Source organism: Convolutriloba macropyga, chromosome 3 (assembly GCF_964194025.1).
Source record: "Convolutriloba macropyga chromosome 3, txConMacr16.3, whole genome shotgun sequence".
In the NCBI taxonomy this organism is placed as follows: domain Eukaryota; kingdom Metazoa; phylum Xenacoelomorpha; order Acoela; family Convolutidae; genus Convolutriloba; species Convolutriloba macropyga.
The window spans coordinates 39538107-39565518 of record NC_134470.1 but is presented as its reverse complement, the minus strand read 5'-3'; the positions used below and the strand labels follow the sequence as shown (position 1 = coordinate 39565518).

The 27412-nt window shown below is 34.7% G+C and overlaps 1 protein-coding gene across 1 annotated transcript in view; it reads right to left on the bottom strand.

Moving 5' to 3' along the window:
* Positions 1 to 1365: 1365 nt before the first annotated feature.
* Positions 1366 to 27412, bottom strand: part of LOC142336199 (large ribosomal subunit protein uL16-like) — a 100901-nt gene continuing 74854 nt past the window's right edge. Inside the window, exons 2-5 of the mRNA XM_075384854.1 lie at positions 12813 to 13012; positions 12159 to 12323; positions 1895 to 2026; positions 1366 to 1676 (exon numbers count right to left, since the gene is read on the bottom strand). Of these exons, the coding sequence (XP_075240969.1) occupies positions 1498 to 1676; positions 1895 to 2026; positions 12159 to 12323; positions 12813 to 12996 (660 nt within the window). The 5' untranslated portion in view covers positions 12997 to 13012 and the 3' untranslated portion in view covers positions 1366 to 1497. The remainder of the gene's footprint in view (positions 1677 to 1894; positions 2027 to 12158; positions 12324 to 12812; positions 13013 to 27412) is intronic.

Genomic DNA, 27412 nt, shown 5'->3' with positions numbered 1-27412 from the left:
CAACATCTTCCGGTCCGGAGGATGTTAGCGAGTAAATGAGCAATGCAGCGAGAAAATTCAATGTGCTATTATCTGTCCAGCGAGAATGTTTTTACGCATTTTCTTAACCACGTAAACCTTATATCCGTTCTATTTTACGTAGAAAGCTCAGGAAAACTGCAAAACATAGCTGGCAGATTGCCAGAAAAAAGCCGCAATAGATTTGTAGATTGGCAGTCTCAAAAAAACAGTAAAGACAGACCAAAAAAATTTGTCCTGACGTACAATTCAAAGAATTTTCATTGACTAAACAGAAAACCTAGACCTAGAATGGACTATGAGTGAAATCAGAAAACCATTTTTTAAAAAATCAGATAAAAAAATAAGAAAAAAAAACAGAAAATCAATGTCAAACTGCCGCATGTGAACAAAAAAACCACTAGCGAGAAAAAAAATTTAATTCAAACAAAAAAATAGACCTAGAACGAACTATGAATGGATTGGTGAAACCATTCAGAAAAAAATCCGATCGAAAAAATCGAAAAAAACAGTAAAAAATCAGAGTGAAATTGCCGCATGTGAACAAAAAACCACTACCGAGAAACCGAATTTTTGTTCAAACACAGTTTTCTCACTCTACTTTAAAATTAGAGCGAAAAAATTTCACGCCGCAAAACCACTCGCTTTTTCGCTCCACTTCCTGTTTCGGCGTGACCAAAATCACTACTCCAATTTGACTTCAAAAATCATGAAAATGTGTGAACAGATCTTAAAAAAAGACAGCGCCCCAATACAATTCAAATTCTTTGAATTGTAAAAAACCAAGAGAAGGCCAATAATAGCCCCAGCTATCGCTGTGCGGCTATTAATAACAATTTTTGTTGAGCCTACTTGTATACTAAATCGATTGCGCTCGTTTTAGGCTTAATATTTTTATGTTTCAAAAACGTTTTGTTGCCCGACCTTGGTTTAAGACCTGCCAAAAAATGTTGCTAGAGTTGCCGTTTGATGCAGTTTGCTTATTGCCTTTGAGAACGGAGAGAATTTGCTATCTTTACCTTAACGTTATGATATAGTGTTTTACCACTAATAAAGCTTACGACTGTGTTTTCAGCTATAGGTTTAATGGCAGTTTGGGTATAATGACATTGGATATAATGGCACTGGATATAGGCACTGGGTGAAATGGAATTTGCTAAATTGTCATGTTACCCTTGAGAGAGGATAGCAGCTTACTCAGTTGTAGTTGATAGAAAGACTCCGTAAGATGAACGCTTAAAATATTTGGTTGTTGTGCATTCTTTAAACCATTGCTCTAAATTCTAGATTACTACCATGCACATTGAGGTTCCTAAAACTGTGGCTGCTTTATAACTGAAAAGAAAATGCCTTCTCCGATTATTGAATTGATCTCTACAGCAACCAACCATATCAACAACATTCAGTACAATTAAAATGCAGGCTCAGCACTCATCAATTCCTGAAAACGATTTGCATGACATGACACCTCTGGTTTGATTATTCTTGTTCCATTGAAGCCAGTTTGATAGAGTGCTGCTGTGCTCTGAACATCTTACGACTGTACTGCACGCCAGATCCATCTGGTCGGAGGATGCCGTCCTGTCTCAGCTGAGGGTAGTCATCCCTCTCCCACTTAGTGAAGCCCCACTTGGACGACACCAGAATCTTCTGCCGACCTAGTGACCACACTTTACTGACCAGGCATTTTGAAAAATGAACTAGAAGTTCATAGTGTGTTACAAAGATGGTAAACGCTTTTGAACGTGGTTATAATGATAATTTTTCAAAAACTCCACAACAACTTCTCCTTCATCCTGGGATGTTTCAAGTCCCCACAGACTGGGCGCGCGTAAAATCGAAACTATGAGAGCTCTAACGTAAAAATGATCTTTACCTGGGAACTTGAACTTGGCTCTTCTGAGGGCTTCAATGGCATTGTGCTTGTTGTTGTCCTTGATTCGCATTGACAAAATCGGCTGGCCGATCTTCACCCGTGCAACAGTCCCTTGTGGCTTCCCAAAAGCACCTGTTTAAAAAAAAAACAACAAATGAATCCAGAATGTACAGAAATAATACAATGTTTAATAGTGAAATCATTTTAAACTCAATGTTTTGGTTCGTATAGTCAAACAGTTTTCCCTCAGTTGCCGACGAAATGAGCTCGTTTGATCTAACAATTTCGATGACAAATCGATCCTCTTCTAAGTGTTGAAAAGCAAAGATCGCCACACTCCTTTTCCCAACCCACGCGCATCTTCCATATCAAGCGTAAGTTGATGAATTCATATAACCAATCCTCTGGATTCTTGCGGTTCGGGGCTCTGAGTGGTTAGCCAAGAGTAAAAATGGATGGAGGCATTTATTTGGTGTCCCTCAAAGCAATTGTAAAATCTGACATCAGTAATAAGTCACGATGGCTTCAAACAAAAGCATACATGAATCAAAACTTGCCTATAAGGAAAGTTTTTTTGGTTTTAAAGGTTCGCTAAAATGGCCTGATGTGCGTTCACACAATGTTCCAACCTTGAGATCGAGCTAAAATTTCCATTCCACAAAATGCCACCTTAATCATTTCTACGTAATTTTAAAATTTCAGGTCAGTCTTTCTTGTTAAATGTTTATATTTATGTATAAAATGTGAGAAAATAAATAGCAGCAGTATATCCTGTTTAACATTTGAATATATGGGTAAACCAAAGCGAATTGCGACCAAATATGTATAACAATAACTTTCTTAAATGATCTTATTTTGTTATACTAATATTAGTCTAAAAGTCTAAGACTGTGCAACTTTCTTCTTTTAACAATTTATATTTCACTCTGTTCATATATAGCGTCCAATATTACTTCAATTTATTCCTCAGACAAAGCCAATCTGATCCAAAGGAGCCGTGTTCTTCATCTTAAGGAGCGGCGTTCTTCATACTTCCTTTGGAATCCAATAAGACCAGACATCAGAAGCTTCACTTGAGAAACTGCTCACATTGCATCGTAATTTCCGCCCGATGAGAAACGGAAATATCACATTACTTCTACTCATGCTTCTTCTCTGATTCTCATGGAATAGTTTTCTTGCAACAACTGCAGTTTATCGTTCTATAAATGTCATCAACTTATTATTCACAAACGAAACAATCACCAGAATTCAGATGCGGTTTCCTGCGAGGACGTTGACTTCTCTACCTATGGAAACTCTGCCGCTCTTCAAAGTGAACTCAAAACCATTAAACATTTTTTCCTAGACTCAGTGCTTCAAATTGTCTAGAAAGAAAGTGCACATTCAAATTAGACGAACCCAACCACAAAACAATGGTAGAGAAATTGGATTCTGTTTACGACAAGTTACCCAGTTCAACTAAAATAAACATTTCGTTTGGTGTTGTACTTCAGATTGTTGTACACAGTCTTTGGTGTTAATTGTGTTCGATACTGTTACGCTCAGAGAGGAAGACCTTTTATCGAAACTTATTTCCCAAATCAAAGCTCAGACAGGAAGAACTTTTATCAAAACTTATTTCCCAACGTCCAGGCACAAAATGGAAGTTATTGTGCTACAAACGTTACCTTATTGTATTTTCCTGAACAGTGTTCATCTAGGAGGCGCTGAAAAACCTATTCCTCCAAACTTATTCATGAACCACTTAGTGAAAGGTTTTGTGAATTGAAACATTATGTGACCTACATCAAAGGCAATTAAATTGACGCAATGTTCTCTCAATAACAAGGAAAAATGGCAAACACGTTTCAGGACTACACGGAGATAATCTAATTCTTGAAGATCTGACTGGCCAAAACATTCAACTTACACCAATTTCTCGGACGATTAGTCTGAAACCTATGCTGAACTCACTCGTCTATTCCCGGCAAAACTTACAAAGACACATCATTGTTGAGATATGAGAACCAAATCTGTTGGACAGCGGACATCTACAAATTTCTCAAGAAGGTACGCTGTTTAATATTTGATCACTTTTTCGATAGATCAAAAAAAAGATGGGTCATATAAAGAATTGTTCCGAGGCAACTCAGGAGCATATCAACTATCAGAAACAATTTTCGATCGATTAGAAAAGGTCAATATTTCTGTTCCAGTAGAATTGAGGGTTTTTTCACTTAATTGTGTTCGATTTTGAGTCAACAACAGTACCTGTTGCTCTCTACTCATCACTCTCAACAACACTGAATTCGTTTCATGGATTAGAAATATGTTCCAATTAGTGCGTCGACATTTTCCAGTTCAATCATCACTCTCAAGTACACTGAATTCATTTCTTGGATTAGAATGCGTTAAAATGAGTGCGTCGACATTTTCCAGCTTGATTGAAGACATAATTTTTCTTTGCAACCTAAATCCGAACCAATTAATTTGGGACTGTTTGACTAACCTGGAAAAAGTATAGCAGAATAGCGCAATTATTATGAAGGAGAAGTTGCAGAGTTTGGTATCTCGACTTGAAAAAAAGAACTGGCTTGTTCGAGAAGAAGTTCTCATACAATAAAACAAAGGACCTGTCAATGATGCAACAAAAAATTTTGATGACAAATTTCGATTCCATTAAAATCTGAAGCGAGCTCAAAATATTATCGCAAATCAGACAAGACTAAATACTGACAATCACCGTATTATTATTACTGTACTGAGAATTAAAATTGTACAACCTCCGTATTTTTTCAAAGACTTGCAATAAGACCTAAACTTGACTAAAGGATATCTTCTACTGCATTTACTGAAAGAGAGAAATGTTGTTCCAAAAGTGATTCTCATGGAAATTAAGTATATTGGAATAATCGCTCTCGTTTTACTGAAACTCGACATTTTGCGCTTCTTAGTTGGAGCAATTTCTCTGGATAACTATCTCAAAGCGTGAGGAGCCAGTGAAGAGAGGTTTTTTCCTATGAATGATTTGATGACAAATTAAAAGCAGCACATTTCCCACCAATTGATAGTTCACGGAGCCAGTTGAAAAACTAAAACGTCTTATCCGTCGATAACAAAAAATTCATTGAATGTAAAATTAGGAGAAATGAAGAAAAGGAAGCTTTAAAGAAACTGAAATTAAACAGAATTACAAAAAAGCGGTAAGAAAGTACAATGAACTGCAATATATTTAATAAAGGGGGAAAATGCTCACCTTTCAAGACTTTCTTAGGTGGTACAACAACAAAAACGTCGTGAATACACTTGAAGTCAATACAAAAATGCTTACATTCTACCACACAAAACAAATTGATATGTTAAAATTGGGTTATACGCTTCAGTTTGGCAAACCGGTGTCTTCAGCCTTAAATGGAAGCTAACTTCTTTCTACTTTGAGAGAACGATACAGACTACAATAACTACACTACAAAATAGTTGAAAAAATCGAGGACCCTCAATTACCTTCGCGCGATATGCAAAAGTTGACGAAACAAAGAATAGAGAGTCATAAAAAAAGCAAGTAGTCATCAAATGTAGTCATTGATGGAAGACAGCTGTATTCACTTTTGATGACAAAGAAAACGCCCAAGGGGTTGAACACAAAATGGGAGTTCAGCGAGGACACTTCGAGTGAAAAAGGCTTCTATCTGAAAAGGGTGAAGTAGGGCTACCTTTTACGACCTATAAGCAATCTTAATACAAGGGCTGAAATTTTCAATCGTAAATAGCTCCCATACTAATGATTCAAATTTGAGCAAACTTCGCAAAGACTAGCACTAAGCTACAATATAGCACATGGAAAAAAGTGGACTAAATCGGACATGTAGTTTTTGAGATAACGAGATTTAAATTTCAGACCGCAACACAATTTATCTATAGTGAATCACTTAACGAACTGGTGGATACAGAACTCGCAGTACATATCTCATCCACAAGAAGCCGACAACAAAAAAAGAGACTATTAAGCGTGTGAATGTAAAACTGGAAGGCTTTTTATACTGACGCAAAATTCGGTAGAAATTATGGAAATCAATTTCAGAAAGTTCTGATCAAAATTTTAATATTAGTCAACAAAATTCGAGATTTGTCACAACATTGGATATCACAAGAAGTTACACTCTTTCCTTGGTATTGATAATTTCAATGATACAATAATTTTACTAGGTAAAAATTCGCACATACTGCCAAGTAGAGATTTCTCAAAAAAGATAGGTAAAATTTTCCAAACTTTTCTTTAATTCTGATTAATGAAACCAATGATTATTAGTGAAAAACAGGGGGTCAAACCCTCAAGATCAATATCAACCCTTCACACCATGAACAGTTTCGGTGAATCGCATATAGTTTCGGTGAATGGGATAATAATCATTTAATCGTTTAAGAGCAATTAAATATTCTCTATTAAATCTTTCTCTACATTTCTCTTGCGTCCCCCTGAACTTTGTAGAATATGAGGTTTATAGCTAAAAAAGGTCGGAAAAAAATTTTTTCTGCTGAATTCAATAGCAGAGCTCATACTTGAAGACAAGAAAGAGAATAAAAAATCAATTGGAAAATTTTGTTCGCTTGTCTCCAGTGCTATTTAAAAATTTGATCCCTGAATGCCAAGTCAACAAAATTGCAAAACTGATTTGAGTTATTTATTACATTTTAAAATAATCGGTTCTGACAACTATGGCAGCAGTTTTATTACTACTTTTTTGTGCTCCTTTTATTACTCCTTTTATGCTCCTTTTATTACTCCTTTTGATTACTCTTTTTTTGTGCTATCTAGAAAATGGGATCAACCGGAATATAATTTTAAAAAACACAATTTTAGCAATTCTAAGGACATTATCAAGTCTAATAGAGCAATTCAGTCACTCCTATTGTATACAGAGCGCATCAAAATTATCAACTTGTTGCTCTGACATCCGTTTTTAGATTTGCAGATAATAAAAACATACAGATTTTAATAATGTGATTAGTCTACTGCTTTTTCTTCAGCCAAGAAGATTACTAACTATAGTTTCATTCAGAGGATATGAAACTGTAAAAATCTGATAAATTCACTCCAATTGCAAAATTTAGCGTTCTGAAGGAATTAAGATTAAAAGAAATCCTTCGTTTCGCAGAAAAACAATTCTCGGTAAACTTTTCATTCTGAAATCGTTGCTATCATTACTTAAAAATTTTATCTTAAAAGGTTCCTGTGGACTTCCAAAGAGCTGTTTTTCAGCATCTCAACTAAATACGTTCGCTGATGACACAAATGTCTTTCATGAAATCAAAGCTCAGAGAGGAAGAACTTTTAGGGAAACTTATTTCTTTACGTCCAGGCAGAAAATGGAAGTTATTGTTATACAAACGTTTCCTTTGTGTTTTTCCAGATTGGTGTTCACCTTGGATGCACTGAAGAACCTATTCCTCCAAACTTAGTCATGAACCAATAAGTGAAGTGTTTTAAGAACTGAAATATTATGTGAGCTATATCAAATGCAATTAAATTGACGCAATATTCTCTCAGTAACAAGGAAATATGGCAAAGATTTTCAGGAGTACACTGAGATAATCTAATTCTTGAAGATCTGACTGACCAATACATTCAATTTACACCAATTTCTCGGACGATTAGTCTGAAACCTATGCTGAACTCGTCTATTCCCGGCAAAACTTACAAAGACACATCATTGTTGAGATATGAGAACCAAATCTGTTGGACAGCGGACATCTACAAATTCCTCAAGAAGCTATGCAGTTACATATCTGATCACTTTTTAGATAGATCAAAAAATTTGGTGGTCCATATAACGAATTGTTCCGAGGCAACTCGGGAGCTTATCAACTATCAGAAACAATTTTCGATCGATTAGAAGAAGTCAATATTTCTGTTCCAGTAGAATTGAGGGTTTTTTCACTTAATTTTGTTGGATTTTGAGTCAACGACAGTACCTGTCGCTCTCTACTCATCACTCTCAACAACACTGAATTCATTTCATGGATTACCAATATGTTCCAATTATTGCGTCGACATTTTCCAGCTAAATTGAAGACATAATTTTCCTTTGCAACCTAAATCCGAACCAATTAATTCGGGACTGTTTGACTAACCTGGAAATAATACAGCAGAAAAGTGTTATTATTATGAAGAAATTGATATCTCAACTCGAAAAAAGAACTGGCTTGTTCGATAAGAAGTTCCCTTGTAAGAGAACAAAGGACCTGTTAATGATGCAACGGAAAATTTTGATGACAACGATTTCGATTCCATTGAAATCTGAAGCCAGCTCAAAGTATTATCGCAAAAGAGACAATCTCCGTATCATTATTACTGTACCGAGAATTATTACTGTACAATCTCCGTATTTTTTTCAACAGCTTGCTATATGACCTGAACTTGATTAGAGAATATCTTCTTCTGCATTTACTGAAAGAGAGAAATGTTGTTCAAAAAGTGATTCTCATGGAAACTAAGTATATTGGAATGAACGCTCTCGTTTTACTGAAACCGGACATTTGGCACTTCTTAGGTGGAGCAATTTGTCTGCATAACTTTCTCAGAGCGTAGGGAGCCATTGAAGAGAGAGGTTTTTTCCTTATGCAGGATTTGATTGTAGTGACAACTTAAAAGCAGCACATTTCCCACCAATTGATAGTTTACGGAGCTACTTGAAAAACTATAACGTCTTTTCCGTCGATAACAAAAATTCATGGATTGCAAAATTAGGAGAAGTGAAGAAAAGGAAGCTTTTAAGAAGCTGAAATTAAACAGAGTTCCAAAAAATGCGGTGAAAAACTACAGGGAACTGCAATACATTTGGCAAAGGGGGAACTTGAAGAGTTATACTTTGAGTTATAAAAAAAGTGCAAGTCTATCTATTATGGTCATTGATGGAAGTCTGCGCTATCCATTTTTGATGACAAAGCCCTCGGGGTTGTACACAAAATGGGAGTTCAGCGAGGACAATTCGAGTGAAAAAAAGGCTTCTATCTCAAAGGAGTGAAGTAGGGCTACCTTTTACGACCTATAAGCAATCTTAATACAAGGGCTGAAATTTTCAATCGTAAATAGCTCCCATACTAACGATTCAAATTTGAGCAAACTTCGCAGTGACTAGCACTAGGCTACAATATAGCACATGGAAAAAAGTGGACTAAATCGGACATGTAGTTTTTGAGATAACGAGATTTAAATTTCAGACCGCAACACAATTTATCTATAGTGAATCACTTAACGAACTGGTGGATACAGAACTCGCAGTACATATCTCATCCACAAGAAGCCGACAACAAAAAAAGAGACTATTAAGCGTGTGAATGTAAAACTGGAAGGCTTTTTATACTGACGCAAAATTCGGTAGAAATTATGGAAATCAATTTCAGAAAGTTCTGATCAAAATTTTAATATTAGTCAACAAAATTCGAGATTTGTCACAACATTGGATATCACAAGAAGTTACACTCTTTCCTTGGTATTGATAATTTCAATGATACAATAATTTTACTAGGTAAAAATTCGCACATACTGCCAAGTAGAGATTTCTCAAAAAAGATAGGTAAAATTTTCCAAACTTTTCTTTAATTCTGATTAATGAAACCAATGATTATTAGTGAAAAACAGGGGGTCAAACCCTCAAGATCAATATCAACCCTTCACACCATGAACAGTTTCGGTGAATCGCATATAGTTTCGGTGAATGGGATAATAATCATTTAATTGTTTAAGAGCAATTGAATATTCTCTATTAAATCTTTCTTTATATTTCTCTTGCGTCTCCCTGAACTTTGTAGAATATGAAACTTTGTAGAATATTAAAAAATTCGATCCCTGAATTCCGAGTCAACAAAATTGCAAAATTGATTTGAGTTATTTATTACATTTTAAAATAATCAGTTTTGACAACTATGGCAGCAGTTTTATTACTCCTTGTTTGTGCTCCTTTTAATATTTCTTTTGTGCTCCTATTATTACTCCTTTCTATTACTCCTTTCTTGTGCTATCTAGAAAATGGGATCAAACGGAGTTTAAATTTGAAAAAAAAACAATTTTAGCAATTCTAAGGACATTATCAAGTCTAACAGAGCAATTCAGTCACTCCTATTGTATACAGAGCGCAGCAAAATTATCAAGTTGTTGCTCTGACATCCGTTTTTAGATTTGCAGATAATAAAGAGATACAGATTTCAATAATGTGCTAAGTCTCCTGCTTTTTCTTAAGCCGAAAAGATAACTAACTATACTTTCATTCAGAGGATATGAAACTGTATAAATCGGAGAGTTTCAGTCCAATTTCAAAATCTAGCTAGTGTTCTGAAGATATTACGATTAAAAGAAATCCTTCGTTTTGCAGAAAAATCATTCGCGGTAAACTTTTCATTCTGAAATCGTTGCTATCCTTACTTAAAAACTTTATCTGACACGGTTCCTGTGAGCTGCTTTTCAGCATCTTGACCAAATACGTTCATAATTGAAATGAGAATATTTTCCGAGAAGAAAACATAACCGACAAACGTCTAGAGTATTGATCTCAAGCGAGGGGCTAACAGTTGTCGTCACAAGTAGCCAGCCAGCTGGGGCTTAGAGATGCTAGCATTAGGGGGCGATGAGAGGAGTGCGTTCACGCTTTGGGGTGGGGGAGTGGGTACGAGTTGGAGGACATTAAGAGAGGGGTCCAAATCAACAGGTTGAATAGGGTGGACGGTGGGGGGTTGCGGCGAGTGAATGGTGGAGGGGGGATGAGGCGGGGCACGATTTTAAGATTCAGAAGCGCCAAAAACAAAAAAATGGGCCTTCACGACAAAAAAATGGGTACTCAAAACAGTTTCGGTGAATCGCATACTGTGAGGAGAATACTAACGCGTACGGCTCTGAGAGAGCTGCTCAGCCACCTAATGCCCTCCGGGCTTTACTTGTTTATCCTGTTTTGGATGAAGAAAAGTTAAATGGGCAGACAAAAAATCGGTAAAGAAACAAGTAGCATTAAAAAAGACCACCGGACTAATATAAATCTGCCAACTTTGTTTGAGAGCAATTAAAAAGAACAACATAATCAAACCTTTTAAACTTAGTAGTTTTTAATGAGACTAAATTTCATATTTCGCATAATAGAACTATCAACAAGCAGAACAATCAATTTAATATAAGTTTCTTACTTTTGCACAACAGTTGCAAATACAAGTAGAGTAATTGTATAAAGGAAAAACATTACCTGGTAAAAGTTATCAATAATTTAATAACAAATGTCATGTATTTAGGATAGAGGAAACACCAACACGCAAAGACATTGATTGTACATACATTTCTGTTCTCGATGGGTTCCATTTAGAATTCTAACGATAAAACAAAAAACGTCAAGGTTTTCGAAATTATAGTTTTTGGAAATTGAAAAGGCAAGTGAAATATTTCCGCTTTGGAGCCCAAAAAAACGAGCAAATAATTAATTGCTGATTGCATATTGTTAAGGTTTTGCAGATTCAATTAACGAAAAAGTTAACGGCAGAAATTAGTTTTTAAACAAAGTGGACGGGCTGAGGGAGTGGAGGTTGCTGGTGCAGACGACAGTGAGTAGGGGCCGGGGGAACGAGGGTGGCAGTGGGGAAGTATTGAGGTTTGGGGTTAGGAGTCAAACTCCCCCCTTCACACCGTAAATTTTTTCTCAACTGTTTTGGCGTTACCATGCTTAGTGACTTGTAAGGCTCTAAGAGAACTGCTCAAGCTTAATACCCTCCGGGCTTTACCTGTATATCCCTGTTTTGAGGACGAAAAGACAAATGGATGAGACTAACAATCGCATTCAAAAAAGAACAGAAGACTAATAAAATTGCTACAAACTTTTTGAGTTGTTCGTAAGTTGTAGCCATCTCTCAAGGGCCACGCCACGCAAAATTAGGCGGAACATACCAAATTATCGTCCTTTTCTCTTGAGTTGAAAACTTTTCTCTTGAGGAAATTAAAGCCCTCTGGGCTTTACTTGTTTATTCCGTTTCTCCAGAGAAAAATCACAAAAAATAGAAGAAAAATTGGTTATACCACTCACATAATTCTGCATCAGATATATCGATAGGTCAAAATTGGATGAACAAAAAAACAGTTGAACAACAGTGGATGAACAAATCACAAATTGACAACTGCTGAACGGCCATAAACAACAGAATAAGCAATAGCTATAAAGCTAAAATATTGGGTTTGTTATGAAAGATAAAACGGAACTTACTGTGAACTTTTGTGAATAGTGAATTGAAAGGAACTATCATCACTCACCTCTCATCCCAGTCTGGAGTCTATCAGCCCCAGCACAGCTCAACATTTTGTTGATTCTGATCACGTGGAATGGGTGCACTCTCACTCTCATGTGGAACGCATCTTTGCCAACATTCTTGACCATGTACTTATTAGCGCAGATTCTCGCAGCCTCTAACGCCTCACCTGCGACACATTACAAAATTGACTCTTTTCAGAAACTGTGCTCAATGCGTGGAGAAAACATTTCTAGTAAAGTGATTTGAAGTCTCTTTTAGCGGACAGTTACCTATTTACACGCTTTATTTGGACAAAGTCAACTTCCAGTTTTTTGGCGGGAAAAATTTCAAGTTTCATAAAATTGACTTCGGTCATCTTGAATTGATGCATCATCAACAGAAGTTACTTTAGTAGTTTCCCGTAGTTTTCGGCTATCATAGTTAAACTTTTCATACCAAGAAAACATTGTTTGCGTAAAGGTGTGAACTGAAACAAATGTGCCGTGACGCTTATATTGGTTTTAAATCTAGCGGGTTTTTAACTCTTTACATGTTTTTTCTGATCAGATAATGAAAAGGTCTAGCAAAAATAAGGTGCCGATGAGACTCACTGTTTCGCTTGTTATGCTAGAAACAATCAAAGGTAACAATATGCATCCTGTGAATTTTCCGTTACCTGAAAGCTGTTCCAACTCGTCCGAGATCAGGTGAACACAACACGGGAACTCATCAACACCCGCCCTCTTACGACCAATGTCGTATATGCGGATCTTTGGATCAGGCACACCGCGGCAAAAGCGAGATTTCGGATATGGCTTATTCTTACAGTAGCGGTAACAGCGCGCAGGTCTTCGACCCATGATAACACAACTATCTGAAAAACATTCCTTAATTGACAAATATATATTCATTAAATGGAGGATATTTCACTAAGACTAAATGAATGCCACGACTATTTGAAATGAAAATTGGCAGCAACACAACAGTTCCACATAACCCAAGTTCAAATCGTTTCTAGAAAAACAATTCACATATGTTTATACCTCCAAAGATTTTCACATATTATTGAGTGGAGGTCTGGCATTATGTCATAAGACTACAAAAAACAACGAATAAAAGCAGAATTCAGAAATTTCAAATAATTTTACGCAAACATAGCGTTGAAGCCACAAAAACCATGATCATTTATTTCGCTTAAATTATAATATATGTTCATTGGGCCTCGTTTGTAAGTAAATGGAACATCGCAATAACCAGGCCTTGTTTTGCGACCATCCTGGTTAGTAAGTAACAAAAAACGTCAAAAATACTTTTAAGAGAACACTTCAAAACAATCCAAATAAATTTTGGATTATAAAAAAAAGATCGAGAACATTGTGTCAGCAGTTTTTAGGTTTGTAATTTTAGGCAAATTTCAACAAAGTGGGATAAAGAAGAATATTTGGTAACATTTTTGATAAACAGCTGAAATTTGAAAGTTTCAGCAGAAGGAAAAAGTTCGATCAAAGAGTTCAGCAACACTCATTTCTTTTAAAAGTTAAATTAAAGTTAAAACCAATAACACTATCATTAATAACTTCAACATATTTTTGGCAAAATTGACAAAAATTAATAGAGCAAATGCCCTGAATATGTGAATCAAAACAAAGGAGATCAATCAAATGTTCACAAAACTTGACAACTCCTTGGACAAAATGTAATTAATTTTTTAATTATATAGTCTACGTTGGGCGAGCTTTCAAATGATACCTCTCACGACTCGAAAAACAACTCTGACTGGAAAAAACCGGCATACAGTTGCTCCCCAACTAAGATGATTCAAATCGAGAGATGAGAGACTGAAACCAAAACAAAAGAAAGCAAAACAAGGTCTTGCCTTACATGTTTATATCTAATTGCTTTCGATTATCGGCACATTTATCTTAAGATAATGATATAGAGAATAGTTTCCATTTCTGTTCCTGCAATCTTTGTGTAGTCGTTTATATTTAGAACGGATAAAGCAAATAAGCAGCATTCGATTCTAAAATTCTTATCTCAATAAAAATCAAAATATCTTTACCTCAAACATACAATTAACCGCCATTGCCAAACTTATGATGATAACAAAATTTCTATCCCTGTCAAACAATGCCAAATTGGAGAAGGTCAACAGCGATTAATATCAATTCATATATTAATTGCACATAACATTTTCTGTTATCATGTAATTAAATCATAGCTGGCAGAACCCATGACGGACCAATGAAAGGTTTATCCGCAAAATAATTGTTTTTTTAAAAAATAAATCAACCTTAAAACAATTAAGCCCTAAAAATCTAGAAAATTAAATATTTTGCTAACTGTCAAGATACCACGAGGGAATGATTAAAAAATGCTTTCGATGAAATCGATGAAAACCAACTTCCATGCATTGGGCATATCAATTTTCATATTTACGTACAGAGGATAAGAAAATACTTAATTGTTTTGAAAAAGACAAAACACGCTTATGTTTTTCACATCTGTAATAATGTTCGGGAACAACTTTTTAAATGAAACACAATCTGGCCCACCAACCGTTGGTTTAGAGCTATTTGAAAATTGCTAGAACGCCGCAAATTTTGGGTGATTTTTATTGTTGTTGTTGTGGCGGGACCAAAAAAGAGTTAACTATTTGGTGTCAGGAAAGTTGTTTTGATAATGGTCCAGTGTTTTTCTGAATTGCATCAATAAAAAACGAATACTAACAATTTTTAGCACACCAATAATTTCTATTTGTGTTGTGAAAACCTAGCTCCATTTTTCAAAATGAATTTAAATAATATTAGCTACGCTTGCAAAATATTTCAGTTTTCCACGTTTCTCAATTGAAAAAGCGGATTGACCTCACATTTTCATTGTTCTTAAAGTGGTTTTAAAATAACTTCTTGGCCAAGAAAACAATTCGGAGTAAACGAATCGCAAAAAGGCAGAGAACACTGAACAATTATTGAACAATTATTGTGCTTCCTATTCACTTCGCTAAGTAATGACCAAAAAAACTCAATTTGCCCCTCATAGCATTGAAATTCAGCAAACTAGGAAAGATTTTTTGCCAAGTAATGGTGTTACCAACAATGGCTTCTCTTGACTTTACACAACCCTTGAAAAGCAAACATTTCCAAACTTACCAATCGTTGTTAGGAACACCAATTGAAACTACTCAGATCCAAAAATGACTTTAAAAACGTCTTTTTTGAACTTAACGAGTAGGAACAAAAAATTCAAACATAACCGACTAGCGTCGAGCAAATTGCTCTCAAACAACCGGCGAGCGGTTGGGTTCATCAGCTAGCCACGGTTTAGTGAGACTAGCTTTAGCTTCATTTGACTCTGCATCTTTTGATTTTCTAGCTTTGTTAGTAAACAAATAAAAAAAACTAATATTTTAAAAATTTGCAAAATATTGCAAAATTTAAAAGAAAAATTCCGCAGTGAAAATGTGCAAAACTATTTTTTGTCTCTGGAGTTATGTCAAGTAACCTATCTGCAAGACTTGAAAAACTTCGTTGACCAGTAATAATCGTTAAACTCAGAAAGAAAAGGACAAAAAATAATCCAAAATTTTGAAAACAATTGCAAATTTTAACAAAATCTTCCTAAAATTCAAGATATTAAAATCTTCAAAACCGTTTCATAGTCTCAAGAGACTATCCAGTATCACTATTTCAAGCTTTAAATAGTTTCACTGGCTCAAACATCCATAAACTGAGCATTGAATATGATAATAATTTCCGGAAAAATTAAAAAAATAATAAATTTTAAATAAATTAATATAATTAATAATTGATAATAATTTCCGGAAAAATTAAAAAAATAATAAATTTTAAATAAATTAATAAAATTAATAAATAAAAAAAATAAATCAAAAAATTGCAAAGAAACTGGAGTCATTATAATAGTGATAGCAATTCCATTAACTCTAGAAACTATGCGACAGCTTATTATCAAACCTTGGAGGAGGTCCCATGTCCCTGGTGCCGGAAAAAAATCAAAAACATGAAAAGATTGCAAATATTTTTGAATATTGCTTAAATTCGTGAACTTAAAATTTTGAAAAACATTCCCTTACATCTTTAAAATATTAGAAAAAAAGGAAGTTCCGTGGCTCTTGAGGCTAGAAAAACCTCAAAAAAATGACAAAAATTCAAAAAACTTGAAAAAAAAATAGCAAGTTGCATAAAAAACTGCTAAAAATTGTGAAATAAAAGTTGAAAACTAATCCATGGCCAAAAAACAATTTCCAGTAACTTTTTATCAAACCCTAACGAAGATTTTCTGTTAAGCTGAAAAACTGAATAAAAACAATGTTAAAAAATTGAAAAAAAAATTGCAAGTTTTGTAAAAAAAAAATGCTGAAATTCGTGATGTTTAATTCTTGAAAAGCATTCCATTACATTTAGAAACTATACAGTAACCTACTGTCGGACCCTAGAGGAGGTTTCTCGCCTCTTGAGGCTGGAGAAACCTAAAAACCGACAAAAATTTACAAAATAATTAAAAAAAAGGCAAGTTTTATAAAAAAATAAAACTGCTAAAATCTGTCATATTAAAAAATTGAAAGCTATTCCATGGCAAAAAAATTTTTGCAGTAGCTGATTATCAAACCCGTAGGGACAATTTCTGGTCCCTGCTTCTGGAAAGACGTGAATAATGAAAAATATCTCAAAACATTGAAAAAATTTTCATGTCTTTAAGAATTGCTAAAATTCGTGATGTTAAAATGTTGAAACCATTCCTCTACCACTAGAAACTATGCCGTTACCTATAGGAATATAAAAAAATAGAGGAGGTTCCTTGACACCTAGGGCTGAAAGAACTCAAAGAATGACAAAAATTTTCAAATATCTGCATCGGCGGGCTGATGGGGAGGGAGGGGGTATTAGAGTGGGCAACAGTGGGGTGGGGGGCAACAGCGCGGTGGGGGTGGGGGCAATAGTTGGGGGGGGGCGTTCAACAGTGGGTATGTCTTAAACCTCTAAGAACCGCCCTTCACACCATAAGTTTAGCTCTCCAAAACAGTTTGAGCTGAAACAGCTGAAAGGCTCTAAGAGCACTTAATGCCCCCTGGGTGCTACCTGTTTATCCCGTTTTTGAGGACGAAAAGTTAAAAGCGTCAGACAAAATCGGTCAAGCGAAAAATCGCATTAAAAAAGAGAGACAGGACTAAAATAATTGCTACAAACTTTGTTTGAGAGCAATTAATCATAATGAAAACTCATTTTTGACGCCTCGATGAAAAACTAAAAGGCAACATTAGCTTAAAATGACGGATCAATTACCAAACCAAGAAAAGCATACTCAGGCAACTTCCCGCAATTCAAAATTAGGACAAATGTTTTAATCCGTATGTTGCAACTATCAGCGGATTTCAAGAATTTTTACAATCGACGGTGTTAGTAAAACCGGTGTCAATTTTGAAAAAAATGCCTTCAGAGACAATAAAACAAAGTGAGCAACTTCGTATTTTTTGGACAAAATCTACCAATTCCACACAATTTGCATCTTTAATGCTTTATCTAAACGCATATTCGAAAGAGCTGATTCGGCAATTCACTTGCGCTTTTCGCAGTTAACAGCAAATGAATTTCACTAATACTCCGAAAATTCTGAAAAAATTTGAAAGTGATATCATTACCACTAAATGAGAAAAGACCTTAAAAGAAAAATGTTGGTAGTTTTATTAATTCATCGCCCTCGATACATGGAGAAAGCAAAGAACATGAGAGCAGACCTATAAAAAATTGGCTATTACTGTTCTACTGTTCTAATACTTCATGAAACGACCAGGCTCTGTAATGAGCGTTCGGACAATGTTTCGGCCTAGATATAGTAAATTTTCAAAATAAAACATTAATGCATTCTCAAATATGGACAGATGTGCATAATAGTAAAGTTATTTCTTTTTATTTCAACAGCATGGACAAAACTTTGGTTAAAGAAAAGAAATCAAGCTGATACAGTTTCTCAAGCGAAAAAAAGCAAAAATGAGATTTTAAATCCACAAAGAAGAAATGACTATTGACTACAAAACCAAGACTTTTACTGGAATAGCAGCCTTTGATTGTCAACAACGGAAATGACCCTACGTGTGAGAAAACAAACAAAGAAAGCAGAAAACAATCTGAAAAAAAAACTCATTTTTCTACAAAAACTAGTGGTCTTAAAATTAATAGAAACCAATTGAATAATGATGAAAGACACAATACACGATCCTAGAAAACACACGAATATTGCAAAACAAAGGAAAAAATAACCAAAACGATTAAAATAAACAACAGCAAATGAAAAAAAACTTGTGTCGAAGTTAAAAGAACACTTAGTTAGCCGTTTATGAAAAAAATACCTAACCACTTAAAAACTATTCATTAAAAACCGACAAAATAACAAAAACATCAACGTTCATGAAAAACAACAACAGAAGGCAAGATTCGCGAAATCACTAACTTTAGAAACGATCTCTCAATAAATAACATTCGGTACAAACTGAAAAAACTATACAGCCGATGGCAGTTGATTTGTTGTTATTGAGATAGAAAACCTTTTAGTAAGACAACAAAAAACTAACGGTTACGGCCGACCCCATAAATAACACTTTTTCAACAACAAATAGTATCATATTGCAAATAACTGAGAGATGAAAAGTAAAACCAAATTGAAAGATGAAAAGTAAAGTTTAATTTTGTTTCGGAGTAAATAGATGGAGCCACTGACACCAATTATGAAGTCGACAAAAAGTACAACTAGGGGCAAATTTCAAAAAAAAATTTTAAAAAATCAAAAAATAAATCAATTACCGGTTAACTAATGCTTCCTTAGAAGACCACCGAGAATTGTCGACAATAAGACTAAAAAATGGGACTACAGAAAGAGCAGTAAGTACAGCCAAAAAACTAATATGAACAAACATTGCGCCAAAGCCATAAAAAACCAAAAGCCAATGACTCACATTAAATAAGTTGTCTTAGGCGAAGGTAACTTCATTAAAAAGTAAAGATAATCAAAGTGAACCTTCCAATTATGAGTCAATATGATGTGACGGTAAATACAAGAAATACAGTAAAAACTAAAATATTCACAAAGAATTTTTCAAAACTCGTAGTGTCAGTGGTCGAAGAAACCAATAGCAGCCTAGTGATCGATTCTAACAATATCATATGTATGATTAGAACACATTTCAATTAAAGTAAGATTCGCGAGCAAATTAAGAACGGCAGAACAGAATTCAAAGCGCGGCACGAACAAAAAATCATCGAACCAAGAGATTCAAAAATTAATGTCATTGAGCACATTTAAATGTTAGCCAAACAAAATCATGTTAGATCATAAGGTTTCAAAAAAGGCAAACAAAAACAAAGTGAAATCAGCCTGACAAAGGCAAACAAAGACAGTGAAAATCAGCCTGCGTCCACCAAAAATTTAAACTCAACTCCTCGAGAAAGATGGAATTCAATTGAATGTTCCAATTGAATGTTCCACGCTTGACTGGCTTATTAATGATACCACAAACAACTTGAGCATATGATCCCCCCCCCCCCACCTAAGTGAGGTTGGCACAATGGAAAGTTTAGTCAAATAGAATGGCTCACTGAGCTAACACGAATCCCACTAAGTTACCAAAAAAATAAGAACCATTAAAGCTTTAATCAGAGAGTTACACTCTCGTTTACAAATTATAAAACCAGTCTTATATCATATGTCTCAAGACTAGAGAACACCGACAAAATGCCAGCAAAATTAAAATGGAAAAGAAACGAGATTTTTCTGCGGCCATTTTTACCTGCATGCAATGATATGATGAGGATTGACAATAACTAAAAAAGCCTGTTGGTCTCTTGTATACTCGAACACGTGAGGGATGAACATATATGAAGGTTTCGAGAAGCTTTCTCATATTTATCTGCAAACTGAAAAATCACAACATTAAACTGTCTTTCTGTAAACAAAAACAGTCTGTAAACAAACGTATTTGTGGAAAACAAAAGCACCAGTTTAGTTATGTTTTCGTCCAAAAATTTGATTAAAGCTGAGTTTTTATTAATTGATTAGAAGACAAACGGAAATTTCCGTAAATGGGTGAACCCTCATAGCCACGTCGTCTCGCAAAGAAAACAATTTAACTATATTACCTAAAGCATAAACAGACTAACGTCACACTAGTTGCATTCCAGCGGTAGGCAGCGCAATATTTCTTTGTAGCCTGTCGAGTGATCGGGAAAGTGGCCTTTAGCGAGTTGCGTCACAAATGACAATATTAGAGGTTATAAAAGGCCATTACTGAGATATAAACCAAAACCGCTGGATGGACCCAATTAAGTCTCTTTCGGTTTCTCTGAGGTAAAAAATGTATTTTCAATCATTTTAGCAACGAAATTAGATAATATGGCATTTTCCAAGCTGACAGCATCTTTTATATCCACTAGGAACACACAAACAAAAATACAAAACCGGAAATCTGCACTTTTAAACCGATAACTTGCCGTTCTGTTCTGGGTGACAAAGAATACGTTGAGAGCCTAATTCGAAATCGCCTATTGCCAGTCAGGTATTTTCTAGTTCTTAACGACCTAATTCTGCTTAACAAGATTTTAGTGGGCTTAACTTCTATGAATGCGTCAGACCACTGGTCAATAACTTTTGGTTGTCCAAAGACCAGATCAAGTGAAAAGTTTTTTATTGAAGCGCGAAAAACATTTCGGAAACGTTCTGAAGATAATTACTTTAATAGAGTAGCCCGATACAATAATTATTTGTCTCAACTTAACAGTTTTGCTATTTATTCACCACACAAAAATCCATGTCAGTTTCGAAGAGAAGTGAAGAACTTTTTGGAAGGGGAGGCGTTGAAAAGATTCAAATATAAAAGTTACCCTTCAGGATCGAAAGTTTTCGAGAAATATTAATTATTTAAACTTGATTTCTCCCCTAATCTGGGGACTACCAAGCCGGTTGTAACCATGTTTGGTTGAATTCAATATTATTATTATTATTATCAGTGCAAATGATTATTTTATTTTAAAAATCATTTTAAAGCAAAACTTCAATTTTATTGGTTTACTGCCAAAACTTTTTTTGGCTAACCTGAATAACATCGATTGGCTGAAACTGACTGAAAGGAAAAAAACAGTTGAGCATATAGATCCCCAGCTAACCCCCCCCCCCCCCCCGCCAACTAGGGGTTTAAAATTATTGCATCACTTTAATGTTTTTATTATCTTCACTGTAAAATGAAGCAATTAAAGTAGTACTGTATCCCCTCAAAACTCTAGAGCATCTGGCAAATAGAGATAAAACAGCCCGAACTGTTCAGATTCCAGTCCAGTTCAGTTCAGATTCCACAATATCGCCAGGTTTATTATCTTTTGGTTCAAAAATTCGATTATATCGATATTTGATTACTTGCCCAACAGAGAAACGGAAACTTCCATGAATAGGTGAACCTTCGAACGGAAACTTCCATGAATAGGTGAACCTTCGGCGAACAGCAAACTTATTATACAAACAATAAACATAAGCCCACTAACGCTACACTAGTTGCCCTCAAGCGGCAGGCAGGGCTAGACTTCATCGTAGTCTGTCGGGGGTACGGGAGGTGGCTTATAGCGAGATCCATAACAAAAGAAAAAATTCGAGGTTATAAAAGGCCACTATTGAGATATAACCAAAAATAACAGCTGACTGAACCCAATTGAGCCACTGACGGGTCTGACTGAGGTTAAAAATAGTTTGTATTTTTAAACACTTTAGAGCAACGAAATTAGAAATTGTTACATTTTCCAAGCGGAGAGCATCAACTCTATCCGCTAGGAATACACACATACCAATACACAAACAAAAACTCAATACTTAAAAAATTTTATAATAAGGATTCTAAATTATATCAAAAGGCTATGGTAACCTTAAATAATATCGATTGGCCAAAACTGACTAAACAAATAGAGTGCAGTTTCTTTAACCCCTCCCCCCCCACGTAACGGTTCAAGCCTCTTTCACAAAAACTGTTTCCACAAATTCAACAAAAGCGCCCTGTTTAGTCATCTTTTGGTCCAAAAATTCGATTAAAGCTGAACTTTTATTAGTCACTGAGAAGTGAAGCAAAAATTTCTAAAAATGGGTAAACCCTCATAGCCACATTGTCTCGCGAAGAAAATATACTAACAATATTAACTAAAACAAACCCACTAACGCTAAACTGTATTAACTAGGACACAAACTAGTTGCCTTCAAGCGGCAGGCAGGCCTAGACATTATTAGATGTTAGTAAAGGCCACTATCGACATATAAACAAAACGAAATAGCTTGATGCACCCACATCCTCCAATGATGGGTTTCAGACTCTTTCGGGTTTCACTGACAAAAGTATTTTCAAACATTTGAGCCACAAAATTAGATTATGTGGCATTTTTCAAGCTGAGACCATCTCTTGCATCCACTCAGAAAACACAGAGAAACAAAAAAAAACAGAAAACTGTCCTCTTCAATCGATAATCAGTGCAAATGATTACATCTGATTCTTAAAATTAATTTAAAACTCATTTTATGACCAAAACGTTCATTTAATTGGTTAATTGCCAAAAACCTTTTATTTCAGCGGTTTTACGTTATTCATTTCAAGGAACTCTGGCAACCTTGAATAACATCGATTGGCCAAAAATGCCTGAACAAAAAAATAGTTGAGCATATAGTTCCAACCCACTAAAATGGGGTCAGAACAAGGTTTCAAATTTTATTGCAGTAAGATTTCAACTAAGAATACGTTTAAAAAATTTTGCATTCCTTTAAGGTTTATATAATCTTCACTGTAAAAATGAGTGTCTATGATTATTTTATTGCAACAATTATTTTAAAATTTTTCAATAGACCAAAACCTAAAATGTTTGGGGGGATTTGTATCATTTGGATGAGCTCTGGCCACCTCGAACAAAACTTTGACGTGATACTTAGGCAAGATATCAAGAATTGAGGGATAAATTTTCAGTTTCTTTCAGCCTAATTGTTTTGATAAATATTATATGAATTATAATCATTTTAAGCTTAATTGATGTAATAAATTTAAAAAGATCATTTTTCAAAACGTCTGCTGTAGTGAACAGTCGTCTTACCTTGCTGAAAAAGTTTTCTCTTTGAAACGTTTTAGACTGCGCAATTTAGTTTTTTGTGAGAATGATTTATAACTTCTTACTGTTTAATTCCGTTTAAAAGAAGTCTCTGGAAAAAATACTTTCAACTGGATCATCAAGTGTTGAAAGAGCTTGTGAACAAGAGGTAAGACCGCTGACGAATGAAGTTAGGGACCGAACATAAAATTTGGCTAACTGTAAAAAAGATTAACCGCCTACGTGCACAAGAGAGTTTTCTAAGAATTTTGTACAGTTTGTTCCTTGTCAACCCACACAATAATGCAAAGGGGGTCCAGAGCGTTACGAGTGAAACGCGCAAATTTTGCAAAGTTATATCGGAGTGAAAACTCCATTTGATGCTATTAAAGCATGTCATATTAAGCTAGGCAGATAACAAAATGACGACCATAATATGGATATATTGCTTTAATTCGAGGAGAAAATTGCGATCTATAAAAACGGAGGGCATTGAGGAACGTAAAGATCTATGTCAATGACGAAAGCATCTATCTGGACGAGACTTAACGGGAATGCAAGGCAGTTATCAACGCTGAAGCGAAGAGAAGGGACCTGATTATAGGCATATACAACTTTGATACTAACGATGGTGATGATGAGGTATACCCAGCAGCAAACGGCAAAACAAACAATTACAGAAGCATGAACAATTCGGCCTAAATCAGTTTGAAAATTCGAAACTGCATTTAAATCTTTGTTTACCAAAAAATTATTTCCTTCGGGAGCAATATTGTTATTGATGCCAGTAGATGGATGCCATTGAATAATTTTCGAATAGTCAAGATCAAATTCTACATTTTCCCCCATGGTCGTCATTGACATTCTGAGTCCGGGTAAAACGAAACCGTTTATCATGCTTACCAGTATACGTTCAATCAATAGAAAATTTTAATAGCTCACTTTAAACATTATTCATTAGACAAGAAACCACAAGCAATCGGTCCTACTGAGAAATGGTTGAACCCAGTTTTCTTTCCGACATCATGGATATGACAAAACCAGTAAAAGAGACAATAGAGAAGGTGTGGCATTTTTTGTAAGAAATGCAATATACATGGATATCTTTCATAACAAGCTATTAGTATATATTCTAAATAACATACAAGCTATTAGTATTACTTTTGTAATGGCAAGAAAGTCGGTTTTGTGCATATACCGCCAAATGCTACGACCACATCTTTGATTCTCAATTTATATTTAAATCAACGAGCATGCATGTGCTTTGTGGAAATTGTAATGTCAGTTTTTGTCCCAAGGAATCAAAAACTCAAAAAACTATCTAAGGGATCTGGCTAAATCTTTTGATTCATCAATAGTTGAGGAAAACCTTACTACTCGCGAAACCATTAGGTCAAGATCCTATATTGAACTGTTAATGCAAAATTTCTGTTCAAAAAGTGAAAAGACTACAATAACAGTTCATTATTCGATTTATCTTGAAATTAACACAACAAGATCCTGAGGGAGTCATGGAATTGGACCAAATTTGAAAATTTCCGGCAGAAGAAAGTAATTTTTTTTTACTATTTCTTAGTTTGAAAGCAAGGAACAGGACTGGAGATGGCACCAACAACATTTTCTACTTTCTATACACAATTTGAGACTTATATTTACCAAAAAGGTCTATTAAACGAGATCGATAATATTCTATTGACAATAATGACAAAAATGCTGCAGCCAAAAACAAACAACAGAAAAAACAACATCGGCTAAAGAAGCATAAAAAAGACAGTGCAGGATCAGTAACTTTGAGAAAGCAAAAAAAATAAGACAAAATGGAAATAACTGCAGAACAAATAAATCGAAATTTAGTTATATTTTCGATAAAATTACAAGTAAAAAGTCAAAAACGCAACTGAAACAATCCCAATGATAAGTTCAACAATTTTTTTAGTTGGCAATAAATTGGAGTCAGGGTTTTTGCAAAAATCGTCCTTCCATAACAACAATAGGGGCACAAGAGTCAAGGCTTTTCGGAAAAAGGACTGAACAAGAAACCTTTGAATCAATAAGGATTCCAATAAAACTGCGAAGATTGCTACGAGGTATATAATTTTTGCACTAAATGGTTTTCTTACGCTTTGGGACCTTTTTGGACAAATGGTTTAATGAATGACTGCCTTATTTCCACATTGCCATATGATTTTAAAGGTTGTTCCAATAAATAAGTATGGGGAAATGAGTACTCCATCAAATTTCAGACCCATTTCAATACTGCCAGCATTAGCTAAAATTTTTCAAATTAATTCAAAACAACGGTTTCATATTTATTGAAGTTCAATCTACTAAAAACACTCGGTGTGGCTTTAGGGCTGAGAGAAGTACTGTTAATGCTGTATTATTTTCGATTAAAAACTTGCGATAAAAACTAGCCGACAAGCAAACTAGTTGTTACTGCCAAATGAAAGAACCCGAAAACCTGTTGAATTTTTAAGAGTTAGGTTTAACCAATTCTTCATTATTTGGTCTTCATTTAAGGAAATTTTGCATCTTTTGATATTTCGCAATTAGAAGCAAAAACAGCATTGAACAATCTTTCAAAAACGAAAGCTTAACTTAGTGTCTCACTAAAGAGGAAGTATCACACCTTTTCTGCGAGGGCTCCATTTGTATGAATTTGTGAACAGAGTTACAAATGAGAAATCGACAGTCGAAAAGTATTTGCAATAGTTCTGCAAACAACTACATCATTGGCAAACAAGATTTACAAAACCTTTTCTTTTAAGTATTTTTAAATCCCCCTAAAATCAAACAAGAGCTTAAATGCTCTTTTTCAAAAACAAACTGGGATCGAAACTCAAATTGTGCAATGTTTCTCAAATATTTGCCTCGCATTTTCTCCACGCACAGCACTTAGATATTACAATAAAAGCGAGATACCTGAAAATGGATCAACTGATGCTCTAACAGTGTACTCGTTTTCGGTTTCATTTGAATGTACATACAAATGTATGCAACAGATATTTTTGTTGTAATTGTGAAACAGAAAACGAGCAATTTATTAGTATTATTATTTGTTTTTAATTATTAGCTTTTATCTTCTGTACCAACACGGTCCAGTGACCCCATGTCAGTGTAATTTGAAACACATAATGAAAAATAACCCCTCCAAAGTTCGTTTCGTATATAATTTTATTAATAACGGATATGATTAAAATGCGGGAAAATTGGAAAACTTTTACTCATTTTTCTTCTCTCTGACTCGACTAAAAAATGTCCTAGTTTGAGCAGTGCAGTGTCGTTAAATTTTTCAAAAAATTGGTGAAATTTATTAATTTGCATTTCTTAGGCCGCAAATTTATTCAAATTAGTGGCTAAAGTAGTTAACTGGTACTCCTTTTAAAAAATGATTCCAACAACTTTTTGAGGAGCGAAACTCGCAAAATCCGCTTTCCGGGTTTTTCTTCAAGGCGAGTACGATGACCCCCCAAATTATTGGTCTAAAACTGACCTGCTTGTAATTTGGCGGTAAATTGCTCAAAGCCCGGAAAACTTGGGCGCCTTAATATGGCAGGATCGCCAAAAATGAATCAAATTGAAACAGCGGTTTAAGTTAATTAAATCTGAAAATAGTAAAAATAGCTAGCAGATTGTCAGAAAATAAATGCGCTAGCTTCGTACGCCTGTATCTCAAAATACTAATGCACTTAATAAGGCTCAAAAACAAAAGTGATGTTTCAATTTGTACTTAAATCTGAGTTGGAGTGCTCTAAAATAACCCACAATTTAATCTTTCAAGTCATTACAAAATCTTAATATGAGCAAATTAATTTTTAAAAATTTGCGATGATTACTGAGTGTTTACCTACAAATTCTAGAACCCAGTTTAAAAAAATATTACAAAAAATTGGGACAGAATTGCATATTTTTAAACACACGGTAATTTTTTATCAATGAAGTACCTGAAATTTGATTTTAAAACCTGGAACAAATTGCGGAACCTCGAAGATCAATTAGTAAAACATAATTCCAAATCCATTTAATTATGTGAATTTACTTTAATCAAGTTTTTCTGGTTTATACACAATTACAAACTTTGTTCAAATTAATCCATTTCGAAAAGCAACCCGAAATGGCAGGTTTCTACTAAAGTCTCCGACAGCCCAAACCGAAATAA